General features: G+C 54.6%; 2 protein-coding genes across 9 annotated transcripts in view; one reads left to right on the plus strand and one right to left on the minus strand.

Moving 5' to 3' along the window:
• Cpsf7 (cleavage and polyadenylation specific factor 7) overlaps positions 1 to 9,923 on the plus strand; it is a 23,335-nt gene extending 13,412 nt beyond the window's left edge. For all 6 annotated transcript variants that reach the window (XM_021251878.2, XM_004874332.4, XM_004874333.4 and 3 more), the window contains 2 exons: positions 22 to 189; positions 4,409 to 9,923. In XM_021251878.2, the coding sequence (XP_021107537.1) occupies positions 22 to 184 (163 nt within the window). In that variant the 3' untranslated portion in view covers positions 185 to 189; positions 4,409 to 9,923. The remainder of the gene's footprint in view (positions 1 to 21; positions 190 to 4,408) is intronic.
• Tmem216 (transmembrane protein 216) lies at positions 7,116 to 14,403 on the minus strand. 3 transcript variants are annotated; one of them, XR_002392021.2, is made up of 6 exons: positions 11,947 to 14,403; positions 11,272 to 11,373; positions 10,782 to 10,874; positions 9,747 to 9,922; positions 7,876 to 9,480; positions 7,116 to 7,674 (listed from the first exon to the last, which is right to left on the minus strand). XR_002392021.2 is itself a non-coding variant. In XM_004874335.3 (5 exons), the coding sequence occupies exons 1-5, from the start codon at positions 11,957 to 11,959 to the stop codon at positions 9,250 to 9,252; spliced, it is 615 nt and encodes a 204-aa protein (XP_004874392.1). In that variant the 5' UTR covers positions 11,960 to 14,403; the 3' UTR covers positions 7,116 to 9,249. The 3 variants fall into 3 exon arrangements, 2 of the variants coding, with proteins under 2 accessions (XP_004874392.1, XP_004874393.1); XM_004874335.3 differs by having other exon boundaries at positions 7,116 to 9,480; XM_004874336.4 differs by having other exon boundaries at positions 7,116 to 9,480; positions 9,721 to 9,922; positions 11,947 to 12,098.
• Positions 14,404 to 14,611: the final 208 nt, after the last annotated feature.

Genomic DNA, 14,611 nt, shown 5'->3' on the forward strand with positions numbered 1-14,611 from the left:
GCTGACACATCTTTCCCACAGGAAGAGGCATCGGTCCAGGGAGAGGTCGCCCAGCCGGTCCCGGGAGAGCAGCAGGCGGCACCGGGATATGCTTCACAATGAAGACCGCCATGATGACTACTTCCCAGAAAGGAGCCGGGAGCACGAGAGGCACCGGGACAGAGAGCGGGACCGGCACCACTGAGCGAGGTGGGGCGCCCTGGTCCTGCAGGGTGGTCGTTTATGAAAGGAGGAGGAGTGTTCACAGGGACACTGTCTGTGTCTGCGGGGTGGTGGGGAGAGGCCGGGCCAGAGCTCTGCCTGTGTGCGGAGCTGCACCCTGCGATGACTGACTGCCTTGGCCGGGTATCGGAGCAACAGGCTCGCCTTGTGCTGAGAGTGGGGTCTCCCTCGACACCTGACTGTGCCTTTCGGCCCCCACAGCAAACGGGCTGCTCTGCCCCTTCCGTCCCTTCCTCTGTACGTGAATGTCATGGAAGCCACTGTCCTCAGGGCTGTCTGACTATCTTATCCATCCATGAGGCAGTGCACACGGAGCACTGAGCGCTCCTCTGCCTGTTGTGCAGTCAGTGAGCGCCAGCTGTCATTGTTGCTGTTACTGTATTGTAACCCCACCATATGTGCAGGTAAAAAATTTGGAAATGGAGTTCAAGGCCAGCCTGGACTGCATAGCAGACCTTTATCTCAAAAAGAAAAAAGAAAAAGGCCGAGGATTTAGCTCAGTGGTTATACCGCCTACCTTGCAAGAGCAAGGACCCAAGTTCGATCTCTGGTACAAAAAAAAAAGAAAAATTGACTAAGGCAGAAAAGTAAGACCACTACCTGCTTAGTTTTCAAGGCACAAGATTAATAATTTTAATTTTAGTTTTATAACATCTATTTTAGTTTTTTTTTTAATAACATCTATTTTAGTTTTTTGTTTGGTTGGTTTTTTTGGAACTGGGGATTGAACTCGGGTCCTTGCGCTTGGGCAGCAGGTGGCGAAACCACTGAGCTAAATCCCTGGCCCTAGTTACATCTGTTTTAAAAGATTTAAATATTGGGGTTTCAGTCAGAGGAGAAAACTGATCTGAACGTAATTCACAGCCGTGAGGCTGTGTGGAGGCTAAGTAACCTTGCTGGAAGGGTGTTTTGCTTCCAGTAGGGTTTTGTTTTGTTAGCACAGGAGCAGGTTGTGCGGTGACACTGAAGTCTGGTGCAGCCTTCACAGAGCCAGGGGTAGGGCGTCGCTTCTGGGCACTTCTTTCTAGAGTCTGGGCCAGGCTGTGTTGGGAAGTGCCCACATCCCCGAAAAGCAGACCAGTGTGGGTCTCGGAATGGCAGGAGTGGACTTGGTTCACCGCCCGCCCCTCTGTGTCAGCGGCAGCCTTTTCTCCTCCTGTTTGAGCTGGTGTGTCTGGGTTGCTTGAGATCCAGAGCCACCGCCGCCCGCCCCCATCACTGGCTGTGCCGTGTGTCCTTTGGAGTCACCAGGCAGAGAGTGGCCGGTGCTAATTGGTCCCGGCAGGGCATGGTCACTTATAGTCTCCAGGGCCCCATCCGAGTGACAGTTAGAAGGCACCGTGTGTGTCACTATACTGGCTGGCTCTGCTCCCCACAGCCTTCCCATAGGGATGCGGTGCGCATGGCCTGCCGCTGGCTGCCTCGGTGCTTTGGTCCTGATTCCTGAGCGAGCTGTCACTGCCTCCTTTCCCCGCCTATAAGATAGGACTTTCTCCCATTACGTGGATGGCTGAATTTTGATAACTTAGGAAATCCTGTACGCTCGTGGCTGGTGAGGCAAGACATCATAAGGAACATTAACACCGAGGCAGGCTTTCCACTGCCCCTGCTGCTGGTCGTTCCCTGCTCTGTCTGAATTACTGAGTTCCAGGCTTAAGAACGAGCTCCTTCCAGGAGAGTTGTTCATAATTTGGGTTCGTTTGTGAGTTGACACAGTATACCTGTGAGAGTTCGCAATCTTTTGTTCATAAGCTGGGAACTTACTGTAAATTCAGTCCAAAAGAATTGAACCAGACCCTGGAGTTGCAGTGTCTCCCACTGTCATCCCGAGGACCCTCCATGTCATGTGGCTTGGGAGCCTCCGTGTGGGGAGAGGTGCGGCCTGCTGGCCTTGCAGACAGCTCTGCAGGCCCTGTGTCCCGCAGTCCTTCCGTAGGAGGAAGTGGTATTGATGGCCTGTGAAGCAGCGTTTGCTCAGCAGGCGAGACTGTCCAGAGGTGGCGGGAGCGCACCCTGCCTGTTTCAGGAGTGGCCCCAACTTGGGGCTTGAGGCTGCGCAGCCAGTGCAGGAATCTGCTCTCTTGTCTGCGTTCACACATTCTGCAGTGTGGCCGCAGGCCCAGGACTGGTGTTCAGAAACACCAGGGTTCCGCTGCATCCTGTGCTGGAAACAGTCCGCGTTAAATCACACTCCAGGTGTGTGTATGTGCTCTGGAGTTTGAGGGAGTTCTTAGGTAATCTGTGGGTTCAGCTCTGATTTTGGTTTTTTTTGAGACAGGGTCCTGCAGTGTTGTCCAGGCTGGCATTAAACTCATTATGTTCCCAGGCTGCCCTGGAACTCCCAGCAGTCCTGCCTCAGCTTCCTGAGTGCTGAGATTACAAGTATGAGCTACTATGCCCACCCTGCCCTTCTCAACTATGTCAGTTGTCTTGATATTTTAGGAAATTTTCCAACTTGAAAATAATCATTCTCACCTCATTCCTGTCCTGATCCAATCTGTGACCACTGAGTTTTTATTTGGTATTTGCCGGGTTCAGAGATTCAGAGGCTGGCTGGAGGTGTGACGTGCAGACTGCATTAGGGCTTCAGTGGTCCTCAGTAAAGTGTAGATGTTCAGAGAAGCCAGCAAGGCAGAGTCTAGGTCCATGCTGAGATCAGTGCCATTTCCGGGTCAGAAAGGTCAGGCATGTGGATGTCCTGTTCTCCTGGGGCAGCCAGCCCCTCCAGGATTGGTGAGGCCCGATTAAGAAGCTGAGCATTTGTGGAGGCCAGCTTGCTGGTGTGTGCCTAGCACGGAATCCCAGCATGAAAAACCTGAAATTCCAGGCTGGAGTTTAGAATTCAGATCTCCTGTTTTCTCTGGACTTAGTTCTGTTTGTACCGTCAGATGGAGCACACCACCATCTGCACGTTATCAGTACTGCAGTTCTGCACCAAGGGACCTCAAGTTTGGTGGGGTGACAAGTAGTTAAACCAACTCTTACTACTGATAGAGGCTCTTAGCTGCATTTAGGTTTCCTTTCCTCTTCTTTTCTTTGTTGCAGTACTGGGGATTGAACCCATTTACCTTAGCACAGAGCTACATCCCCAGCCCTTTTTTTTTTTTTTTTTTGGCACCAGGGATCGAACTCCGGTCCTTCCACTTACACAGCAGGCGCCAAAACCACTGAGCTAAATCCCCAGCCCCCACAGCCCTTTTTTAAAATGTTTTGAGTCAGAGTCTTGGTAAGTTGCCTGGGTTGGGCCGAAACTTGAGGTCCTCCTGCCTCAGCCTCTCAGCGTGCTGGGGTTACAGGTGTGCGCCTCCACAGCTGGCTGCTTTCATATTTCTGCTAATGACTTTCTTTCCTTCTGTGCTGGCCTGGCCAGGTCATTCCTGCTTGCTGGTTCTAAGGCTTGGAAAAGCTCTGGTGCTGTTTGTTGTTGCGCATGCTCATAAGGGCATTGTTGAGAATCTGTTTTTACTAGGGCTTGATTAAAAGAAGACAAAGAGGCCCAGGGACTTAGCTCAGTGGTGCCACTGCCTGCCTCACAAGCGCAAGGTCCTGAGTTCAATCCCTGGTACCAAAAAGAAAAGGAAATAGACAAAAAATAGCCAGGCACAGTGGCCCAGTCCCAGCACTCTCGGAGGCTGAGGCAGGAGGATCTCAAATTCAAGCCCAGCCTGGGTGACTTGGTGACTTAGCAAGACCTTGTCTCGGCATAAAACATGGCAAGAGAAGAAGACGGGTGCATCAGTGTCCTGTGGCAGTGCATGCTCCCTGCTGCCCTCCAGGGCATTTGGGGCTGATGGATTTGGCTGTGTTCACACTTGTTGGTCACCGTGCCTCCCATTTCCACATTTTTGCTTCCCCTCAGGTAAGCCATGCTGCCTCAGAACAGACTATCACACAGGGAGCTCACCGTGCCCCCTGGCGGCAGCTTTCCACACTCTGCCAGCTCACCTCCTCTCCTGCTCTGAGCCCCATTCTGTGTCTGTCCCCAGCTGACAGCCAGCTGTCCCTGCCTCCTCTCGGGAGCTCCCGCCAGCCCCCCTCGCCTGCTCCATCTCCGTCCCTGTCATTGCTCCGCCCTCCAGTGCGTCCTGTCTGTGACCCCTACTTCAGAAGTTGTCAGTGTGTTTCGCGTGGCCCAGCAGAAAGTAACCTGTGTTCTCTTTCTCCTCTTCTGCTGTCCTCATTGCAGGAGTCTGGTTGGAAGCAGTGTTTTTAACGGACTCGCATCTCCACCCTGATCAGGACTAAAGGACGGAGGCCGCTCCACTCTCCCCTTCCTCCACTCCCCTAATCCCACCTGACACCCAGGGAATCCCTCTGCCCCACAGGTTTGAAGATGGCTTGGCACCCTCCCAGCCCCGTGCCTCCCGTTTGCCGGGGGAAGAACCTAAGACTGTGGCCAGGAGGGTGGTAGAAGGAAGCAGGCTCCGTGCCGGGCCCTGGTCTTCCGAGAACGGTGCTTTGTCTGAGGAAACGTGTGTTTCTAACTCCAGGAGCAGTGCATTGGTGAGGCTGGTGGAACGGCTTCCTGTCCAAGGAAACGGATCCTCCGTGCAGCTCTCGGAGGGTGACGGGTGTGCCAAAATATGCCAGGGCCCTGTCCTTAGCACTAGGTTTGATGGGGCCAAGAGGGCCCAAGCCCTTGCTAATGTACCACTTTGTTAACGCTTTCCCCCGCGCCCTTTGAGAAGGGACCAGGAGAACAGACATTACCTAGTGACAGCTCCTTCTGGTCTCGGTTTTCCTTCTTGCATCTTGACGGTTTGTGTCCCTGCCCCCTAGAGGGCTAACCCCTCCTGCTCCCCACTGCCTAGCGCTTCGACCTGCCCCTGAGGAGAGAGGCCTGTGCGTTGCTTGTGTCGGAGCCCTCTTCTTCGTGCTCGGTTGCCTCTCGCAGTAACCAGCTCCCTGGCGTTCCTCTCCCTGGAGCATGTCCATGTAACACATGGTGCCCTTCCCCCAGGAAGGCTGCTTCCTTGTTTTAGAGGAAGTTACTGCCGCTGGGAGACGGCCCTCGGGACCTCAGGAGTGAAGAAGCCTAGCCGAGTACCGAGTACCGGAGGAGTAGGGAGCGGGCAGCCTGGCGGGATCTGGCCCACTTCCCAGGCTTTTCCTTCCTTGGGCTGATGGAAGCCTGGGGTTGCGTCCCCAGGTACATACTTGTACGTATCATGGGATAACCCGGCACTGCTAGGCAGGTGAAGTCACAGATTTGGTGTCCTTCCACCTTTGGACTTTTGACTCACAAGCTCTCCTTCCTCTGCCTGGAGGTCCTTCCTGCCTCTGGTAAGGAATGAGTAAGAAATGGAGCCTCACTAGGCCGAACTTCACCCTGAGTTGTAAGCACCAGCACTGTGGGACCATTTTCCACCCAGGCAGATGGAATTGCTTTTCCCCAAACTTCCTGCGGTGGCTGCTGAAGCAGGCAGCAGCAGCAGGGTCCTGTAGCACCCAGGGTGAGGGCGCCTGCCACTTAGCGCGAGGCCAGCTGTGGCTGAGGACAGGGTCAGAAACCCTCTGGCTCAGGGGAGGGGCTGGTTGGACTGCACGTTCCCAAAACACCCCGGTCTCGGGGGAGCCCCCAGGGTTGGAGAGGCACATTCCCTTGGGACAGGCTGCAGACTGGAGCTTTTATCCCGTCCCCCAACCCTGTCCCCACCTGCACCTCGGCCCATGGCACCCTGCCAACTGGCCAAGTGTTACGTGACGTGCTTACCCTTGAGAGCAGCTCCGGGTGTCTTTTTAAAATGTAGAGAAAACCAAGTAAGGTGGTGGTCTAAGGAAAACAATATATAGAATATCAGAAAAGCTGTTTGCCCGGAGAATTATTTTCTCCCCTTTTTTTGTTTTTACTCAATGACACAATTTTTAGTTTTACTTCCTGATAGCAAAAGGAAAAGAACCCTAACCCTAAAAAGGCTAAGGCCCCGTCCCCCCGTTGTCGGTGATTTGTTTGTCTTTCTGATGGGTTGAAAATTGTGTAATAAACTTGATGACGCTGTCAATCTTTTATACTGCATTGTATTTTTTTCCTTTTGTAACAAAGTATTTTGAAATAATAAATGGGGTGTGTGCTGTTGTATGGATTCTGCATTGCATAGATTTGTTGAGGTGTTGGGTGTGGGTGTGGGCTGAGGTAGATGCTGTGGGATGGCAGCGAACCCCAAGTTCCTAGCAGGATTTGTGTTGGGTACGGGCTTCTCTGCAGCAGAGGAGGCCCCTGGGGCAGACCTTCAGAGGCGCCGCCAGCAGTCCAGCCTTCTGGCCCCAAAACGGCCTGCTTAAAGACCATTTCCAGGTTGTCCCTTACCCTTCACAACTCCCAGGACTTCTTTTCTGAGCCCATTTCCCACCTTGTAGTGTTTGGTTCTGACAGCATGGAGGCAGGAAGGGAAGGCTGTCCTGTGGGAACTTGAGGGCGGGGGCTTGCGTCCCCAGCCGATCGACCCATGGACATGCAGTGTGGCCTCAGCCTCCTTCGCCTGGAAGGTCAGTAGCTGTTCTGCCTTCACATAGGCGTGTTCTGAGGGTCAGAGAACGTGAATGTCTTGGGAATGGATCTGCCGTGGAAATAGGTATAGATTAGAAAGCTTACTAGAAGCCTTGCAGGGCAATCCTGGGTTTCCAGAGAAGACAGCTTTTTAAAGCCAGATAAGCAGAGTGGGCAGTGCAGGGCTGAAGGCCTGCAGGCAGAGATGACTCACAATGTACTGTTCACACGACACAGGGAGCTCCGGCACCAGCGTGTTACTAAAGGTGAGGCTGCTCCCTAAAACAGCCCAAGTGGAGAAATCTGCGGTCCAGCAGTTGGGGATGGTTCCATGACAGGAGCCGCAGATTGGGGCATCCCGTCTTGCCATCCCAGCAGCCACTACCCAAGAAGCCAAAGAAACGAATCTGTGAGAAGTTTTTATTTTTTAAAAAGTGAGGTGCCTGAGAGGGCGGTTCAGTGAAAAGGAGATGAACCATAGACGAGGTAATAACTAGCTATTTGGGAAAGGAGTGGAAACAGCCTTCAGGATTGGGACCTTCAGACAGGCCTGTGAGTTGCACTCTGTGATCGCTGCCTGTGAGCTCCCGTGCTGGGTAAAGTTGGTCCTGCGCTGTCAGCCTTCTCGGGGTATAGGCATCTGACGAAAGTGAGTGGAGACTTGTTCATGAGATTACATTAGGTCTCCCCAAGTCAGCACCAGGGTAGGGAAGGAAAGCACCGCCTTGGATCCAGACATCACCCAGCCCCGAGATGCCGCTGCAGACACCACTGTTGGAGACATGTGAGAAGCAGAAAGGGCCTGTGGCAGCTGCTGTCAAGTGTGGGTGCCTCCATGTCCGTGGTCCGTACAGTGACTTCCCTGCGTTTCAACATGCACAGCCTCACAGACTTCTTGTCTTCCAGGGCTGCCTCGGTTTCCACTGTACAGTGTGGTCAACTGCACACAGCGGTGCTGGCAGCATCTGGAAGAACAAATGTGTGGGCTTTCCACATAACCCTAAGCAAGAGGCGTTTCTGATCATATCCTCATTTTCGACTCATCCTGTGGCAAAAAGAATTTACTGCACCCAGCCTCGCCTTGGGCTGGGAGCTCCACCTGGCAGTAGCCCGCCTCGCACTGCTTTCCTCCCTCAGCTCTGCAGCACCTTAGTGCTAACACTCACCTTGAGCCACCTCTGCACTTCAACTGGACCTTCCATTCACATCTGTGCAGTGGGAAGGGCAACCTTTGCCGCTGAACCACTACGTGAGACTGGGTTGTGGAGGACAGGTTCCCTCCAGTTTGATGCTGGTGATTAGTTCACAGCAAGGCTCAAAACCAAAGCAGCAGCATGAGAAGCAACAGAAAATTGGTATTCATGGGGTCTGTGATTGGCAATTTTGGGGAAGTTCCTAGTAGACCCCTGGACATCAGGAGGCAAGGCCACAGGGCACAGAGCAGTGGGGAATGAGGGGGCATCAGAGCTCTGGGCCATGGAGACCACAGGACCACAGGACGAGAACGAGCCAGACCACGGAAAAAGCAAGCTCAGGAGGCTCAGTGCAGGTCGGGATTCACCTGACATTGGACAGGGCCCTCAGGCTTCCTAAGTGGTTGCTCTCTCAGGGCCACTGGTGGCCTGTTGGGGCTGAAACCATGGCCACTGCCAAGATGTGGAGCACTTCTGAAGATGGCTGCTGAGAAGTGACACACTCATCTACAGGACACCATCCTCCAGCTTAAAAAGTACTCTTTTTACTTCAAAAGTTTTAAATAGGCCAGGGATGTAGCTCAGTATTAAAGGGCTTGCCTAGCATGCAGGAGGCCCTGGGTTTTGTCCCCAGAAACAAACACAAAGAACATTCTGGTAAGCTGAGAACACGCTTCCAATTGCAGTTGCCCTGCCTGGAAAGGAGCCACAGCTGTAAGAGCAGTGAGAGACGAGACACCAGCTGGCAGCCCCAGAGCAGACTTGTAGGTGACATGAAGACAGGATCTGAGCCGGGCATGGTGGTGCACGCCTGTCATGCCAGTACTCGGGAAGCTGAAGCAGGTTCAAGGCCAGCCTGGGCTGCATAGTGAGACTGTCTCAAAAACCAAACGCAGAGATGACGGGATGGGTGCCTCCTGGGATCTGCTCAGGCTGCAGCCACAAAAGCAAATCAGCGGGGCCTTCAGCGCTGTTGCCAAGCGCAGCCTGAGACACGTCCCGGGGACAGTCTGGCCTCTCCAGGGGGATGAGATCTAGGGACAGGTGCTGTAAGGAAAAAGCTGCCACCCCCAAAACAGAAAATAGATATTTATTACAAAAGTGTTTGCTGCGTGATCAGAGTAGAAAAATAACACTGTGCTACACAGAGGCCTGGAGCTCGGCCTCCTGGAGGAATGGCGAGGGGCGTTCACACCCCCAGGGGCCACCTCCTGATGCTCTGTGGCCACACACGGGCTCCCAACGGTGGCACGGCACCTACGGAGCCTCGGTGGTCCACACGAGAGGCTCTGGCCATGGGGAGCAAAGAGGAGGACTTGAGATCCACCAGGAACTGTCTGACAGCGGTTAGAATGGGGCCGGCCTGCCCCTCCCTGTGGTGGAGTGGAGGAGTCTCAGCCCGTGGCCCTGGTTAGGAGACTGCCCACTGGCCTCATTGGGCTGGATGCCCAGGTGTTGGTGCTGATGAGAAGCTGTGCGACCTTTGCCAAGCCAACGTGATCCGCCACTTCTCAGGGCTGGGGCTGTCAGCCTCATGTGCTGCGGGCTGAAACTTTTGCACTTCAAATCTTGTCCATACTGATGGAAGAAAAAAGAAAATGATAAAGAGCAGTGAACAAAAGCAGCTGGCCAAATTGTTCCAAATTCCAAGTCCCTTGGCCCCAAAGAATCCGAAGAGTATCTTCCCTAGAAGGAATGATCCACTGCTGGAAACAGGAAAGGCAGGCCCACCACCTCAGCCTTTCCATCCAGGTGTCCAGCCCACCCTCCCAAGAGCACCTCGTCCTCCATGCAGAGGCCCCGCCCACAGCACAGCACCTGGAGAAAGCAGCTAGGGTGAGCACCTCCAGCAGCAGCTCTGAGCCACAGAAAACAAGCAGGATGCCATTCATGATGGCTTCCAGTCGGAGCACGTAGGTCTGCAGCAGCAGGTAATAGGCGGCCATCATGGCAGACGGGAAGGTCAGGGCCACACTAATGCCAAGTGGCATCTTCCGCTGGCAGAGGTTTCCCTTTGTACCTGCCAGATACAGCCAGAGTCACCTCCAAGTGGCCTCTTCCCCTGGCCACAGGAGAAAGCTGCATGGGATGACTGTGAGCAGAGAAAAACGACTGCGGAGGGGGGTGTTGTACGTGGGGTCCCACTGTACTAAAAAGTCCAGGCTTGGGGGAGTCATGGGAGTGGGGTCATTTACTCCACAGGGCCTACTCCCAGTCTCCCTCAAAAACTGTAATTGTAAAAATTACATTCTCATTGAAAACTTTCAACTAGTATAATCTTAGAAAAGACACAAAAGCATATAAAATATCTGTTCCCCAGGCCCTCTCTAGTGGATGTTGTAAATCTGTTATTGTTGCCAACGTGATGGGTGAAAAAATGCTGCTTTATTGTTTCGGTTTACATTTTTTTTTTTGTACCAGGGATCGAACTCAGGACCATGTGCTTTTGAGTGGTGGCAGAACCACTGAGCTAAATCCCCGGCCCAAGGGCAAAATACTCTAACTGAAAAGGCTTTAGCTGTGTGTTTTCTGTGCTAGAGATCCTTATTCAGAGAAGCAGTGGGATCTCAGTGCTGGGCAGACATGTTCCACCCCGGACAGTCACCACTGAAACTCCTCCCAGCTGACCAGCGAGAGGAGCCAGGCTCTCCTGGGGTGCTGAGGCCTGCAGAAGGGATTCTCTAAGAGCCCATGCTCCACAAGCAGCACTGACCCACAACGTGAAGCAGCAGCTTGAAGCTGCAGCTGGGGAGTAATGTGTATACTGCCTGATCTGATTGCTCACTGACTGGTGAGCCTACTTGTGCAGGCGTCTTGTTAATCAAGTTACAGACCAGCTCGTGTCATGAGGAATGAAAATGCTCTTGAACAACACTCACCAAAAAGCAGTCGGATTACTTCAATTCCAAGATAAAGCAAGAGCATCACCACATCCAGCACCAGGTTGGCCGTGGGGTAGGGCAGCAGGAGACCTAGCAAGACGAAGGGCAGAGTCTGCAGCAACATGACAACACCCGCAGCACTGCACACGGCTGGGATGCAGCGGGTGCAAGGAATAGGCAGTACGCCTGTCCCTGTTCGTCTCTGTGGGGACTCCTGTCCCACTGACCAGGTGTATAGGGGTGCAGAGCCCCCGGAGGGGCTTCTGGGGATCACCAGGGTGAAGTGGAGTTAAGTCTACGTTTCTCAAGCTCAGGCAAGTCTTTCTGAGGGCTTCCTACTGAATCATTGTCAGTACAGGCATCTCATGGACAGACTTCTGCCTCAGAGGGAAGAGGGGGTACAGAAAAGATAGAGACCAAGAAGGTTCTCGGTGGGACTGGCTCTGGGCTGAAGTGGGAAGGAGACATCGGGGCAGGGCAGCCCTACCTTTATACAGGAATATGAAGAGTTCCAGCAGGAAATAGGTAGCATAATACCAGCCGTTCAGAAAGAACAGGATTTCCAGGGGCGTCGAGGACAACCGTTTACCTGAAAGGAGACAGAGACAGAGACGGGTGGGTGGAGGGCGGCGCAAGCTCTGCTCCTGGTAGAGCCACGGTTTAACCTGGAGAAGAGGTCGCGGCGAGGGGCTGGGCCATCGGGGACGCTTCTGGTTGCTGACAGTGAGGTGGCGGGGTACGGGGTGAAGGGGCCGCCTTCCCTCTCCTTTCCCAGGAATCACTGTCAAACTGCTTTTTTGGCTTCGAGGGACAAAGTCAGGAGCTAGCTCGGCGGCCACGCCAGCTGAAAGGCACCTCAAAGATCGAACTCGTGAGTCACCACGTGGGCGGGCAATCGGCACGGAGACCGACACTGGCTTGCTCGTGGCCAGGTAGCTGGTCACCGGACCAGCTAGGACGGCTGGGCGGAGGGTGCGGGCCAGTGCTTCAGCCCGCACGCCCAGACCTCCAAGCACCGACCCCCGCCGGGCACAAACGGGGAGCGACGTCCCTGACGCCTGGAAATGGGGCTTTCGGTCGAGGTATGGGCTAGAAGGGAACGGAGGGGCTGGTGGAGGTCACGGGACGGGGACCAGCGACTCACACACCTGCGGAACCTCACCTCGCGGCGCCATCTTCAGTCCCCATGGAAACTGCGTACGCGGCCGCAGCCGCTCCGGGAGCGGCGAGGAGCTGCCGGAAGCAGGGACGGAGCGGCGCCGGCCTCGGCCCCTCTGCCGGCTGGCGGCACTCTATGGTGTGCGCGCGCGAGCGCGGGCCGCCGCGCATGCGCGGAAGGAGAGACGGCTGTAGACAAGTCTGCGGTCCTCTGTCGCACGGTCGTGGCGTCGCCCGCGGGACCTCGGCTCCTGGAATGAGGGCGTTGGGCAGGGGGTCTGGCCTTAGCCTCACGTTGTCTTTTCCATCAAGCGTGTGGGGAGGAGCAGCGGAAGGGTCGGCCCGGAGTCGGAGGGGTGCGGGGCGCGGGCCGCGGGCCGGCCCCACCTCGCCCCACTCGCGGCGGGGAGCGAACGCCTTTACCCAGGGTCCCCTGCAAGTCAGAGCAGGGGAGCAGGCGTAGAGCCCCGCGACCTGCACCCACCCCACTCCTGCCCCGCACCACGCCTGGGTTCTGCAGACGAAAGTCCGCGATTTGCACTTTGTCTGGTGCTGCTTGTGTGCGAAGGAAAAGGCAACTCGTTGCCTTAGAAACCCTGTGGCCCGCAGCCTCGGGAAGAAAAATGTCCGAGTTCGCCACCACCCCAGGGGCCCAAAGCGGACGGCGAGGTGGAGTCGCTCCGGGCAGACGCGGGCGCCTCCGCTCCGTGTGGCCGCCTGGTCCTTGACCCGCGGCCGGGAGCGACAGCTGAGCCTGCGTGGTGACCACGCCGAGGGTTTCGCCGCCGCAGCTGCGGGGAGCAAGGCCCCGGCCGCGCACCTTCCCCCGCACCAGGCAAATCAAGCCAGCCCCTTCCTCCAGGGGCGGGGCAGCACGTGGTCACCTTGGCCTTGCCCAGCCACCTCCGCGAACTATTTCGGATGGGCTTTGGTGGACTTTAACGCTTTTTAGGAACGTATTGCATCATCTGCGGACAAAGGCATTTCTGCTTCTTAGGCTTCTTTTCTCGGCGGCTGGTACTAGAGATCGAAGCCTGCGCCTTGTGCTAGGCGAGGGCCCCACCACTGAGCTACATCCCCGCCCTTTTACTTTCTGTTTTGCAGTAGGGTCTCAGTAAGCTGCTCAGCCTGGCTTAAACCTTCAGTCCTGCTGCCTCAGCCTCCAGAGTAGCAGGGGTCATGGGTGTGCGTCACAATACCCAGCTTGTGCATTTTAAGTGCTTTCTCTCAACCTGGTGAGAACTCCATACGATTTTTGCCTTTTATCCAGCTAATGTGATGACACTGATTTTTTTCCAAGGATGTAGCCAACCTTGCCTTCCTGGAAATAAACCTACTTGATTATGATACTGTGCAGGAAAGAGTTAAAGTGGCAAGCCTGCGTCTGCTCCCCTAGAAAGTGCGGCCTGGGCTGGCTTCCTGCTTCGGGAGACCTTGCAGTCTGAAGGATCCCCGCCCATGCAGGGCGGTCCCTGTTCCTGTCTGTGGGGATGCTGAGCATCTGTCATCCTGAGCCTGGATTTTGGCAGAGGGTCCCCAGATGACCTCGCCCAGTGTTACTGCGGACGTGGCTGGCAGCCGGGCCTAGCGTGCAGAACTCAGAGCCGGAGCGAGCGGCGGCCTGTGTGGGTCAGGACAGCGGCCTCTTGGAAGCGCTGCTGGCTTCCTCTGGACTCCGCCCAGGCTGAGTTTTAGTCTTGCTGCCCGGGCTCACAGCCCTGGTCCCAGCTACAGGCCCAGTCCTGAGAGCCCCTGCGGAATCCTTGCGTCCAGATGTGGCCTTGGGGCTCCAGACACAGATACATTATCTGTAACTCGGATTTCACCTAGGGCATTTTTTTTTTTTTTGCTCTTTCGAGGCAGGCACCGGAACCACTGAGCTAAATGCCCGGCCCTCACCTAGGGCATTTTGTTCAGGTCTTCACACATGTTCACGAGAGATTTACTTTCTTGTAAGGACTGTGTCTAATTTGCTAACAAGGTTAAATTAGCTTCATAAAATGAAGTAAAGCCAGGCGTGGTGGTGTACACTGTGATCTCAGCACTTGGGAGGCTGAGGCAGCAGGATAGCCATGAGTTCAAGGCCAGCTTGGTTTACACACTGAAGTCAAGGCCAGCCTGAACACATGCTGGGGGCCCTGTCTCCAAAATCCAGAAAAAAATGTTATAAATGAAGTGTGAAGCTCTTTCTGCTCTCTGGAGGGCACTGCATAAGATAGGTACCATATTATTTCTCCATGAAATATTTGGAAGAATTCCCTGATGGACCCACACACTCCTGAAATTTTTTTTCTTTTTTCTGGTGTTTTTTTTGTTTGTTTGTTTGTTTTTCCTGTACCAGGGATCAAACTCAAGACCTTGCACTTTCGAGGCAGGCGCGGTGCCAATGAGCTAAATCCTCGGCCCAACCTGGAGTTTTTTTGTGTGTGAAAGTTGAAAATAAAACCACTCAGATTTTCTCCTTCCTGAGTAGGGTTTGGATAGTTGTGTTTTGGGACAGTTTTCCCATCTTGTATAAACCCCCAAAGGTTACTGGCATGAAGTTTGGTCCAGGGCCCCATGTCATAGGCTGAGGGCTCCGCAGCACGGCTTGCTCCTGCCTGGCCTTTGGTTTCTGCTCTCAGGGCCGGGGTTCAAATCAAGGCCTCGAGAGTGCTGGGCCATGCAGA

Source organism: Heterocephalus glaber, unplaced genomic scaffold, assembly GCF_053883595.1.
Source record: "Heterocephalus glaber isolate CG9 unplaced genomic scaffold, H.glaber_assembly_v1.0 deba00001806, whole genome shotgun sequence".
NCBI classification, from domain to species: Eukaryota; Metazoa; Chordata; class Mammalia; order Rodentia; family Bathyergidae; genus Heterocephalus; species Heterocephalus glaber.

What these genes read in the sequence shown, in the direction of transcription:
- Tmem216 (XM_004874335.3), bottom strand. An exon ending in CTTCATATTCCTGTATAAAG is followed by an intron (nt 10,875 to 11,271) that starts GTAGGGCTGCCC and finishes TCGTCTTGCTAG; the next exon opens with GTCTCCTGCTGCCCTACCCC. An exon ending in AGTAATCCGACTGCTTTTTG is followed by an intron (nt 9,923 to 10,781) that starts GTGAGTGTTGTT and finishes TGTATCTGGCAG; the next exon opens with GTACAAAGGGAAACCTCTGC.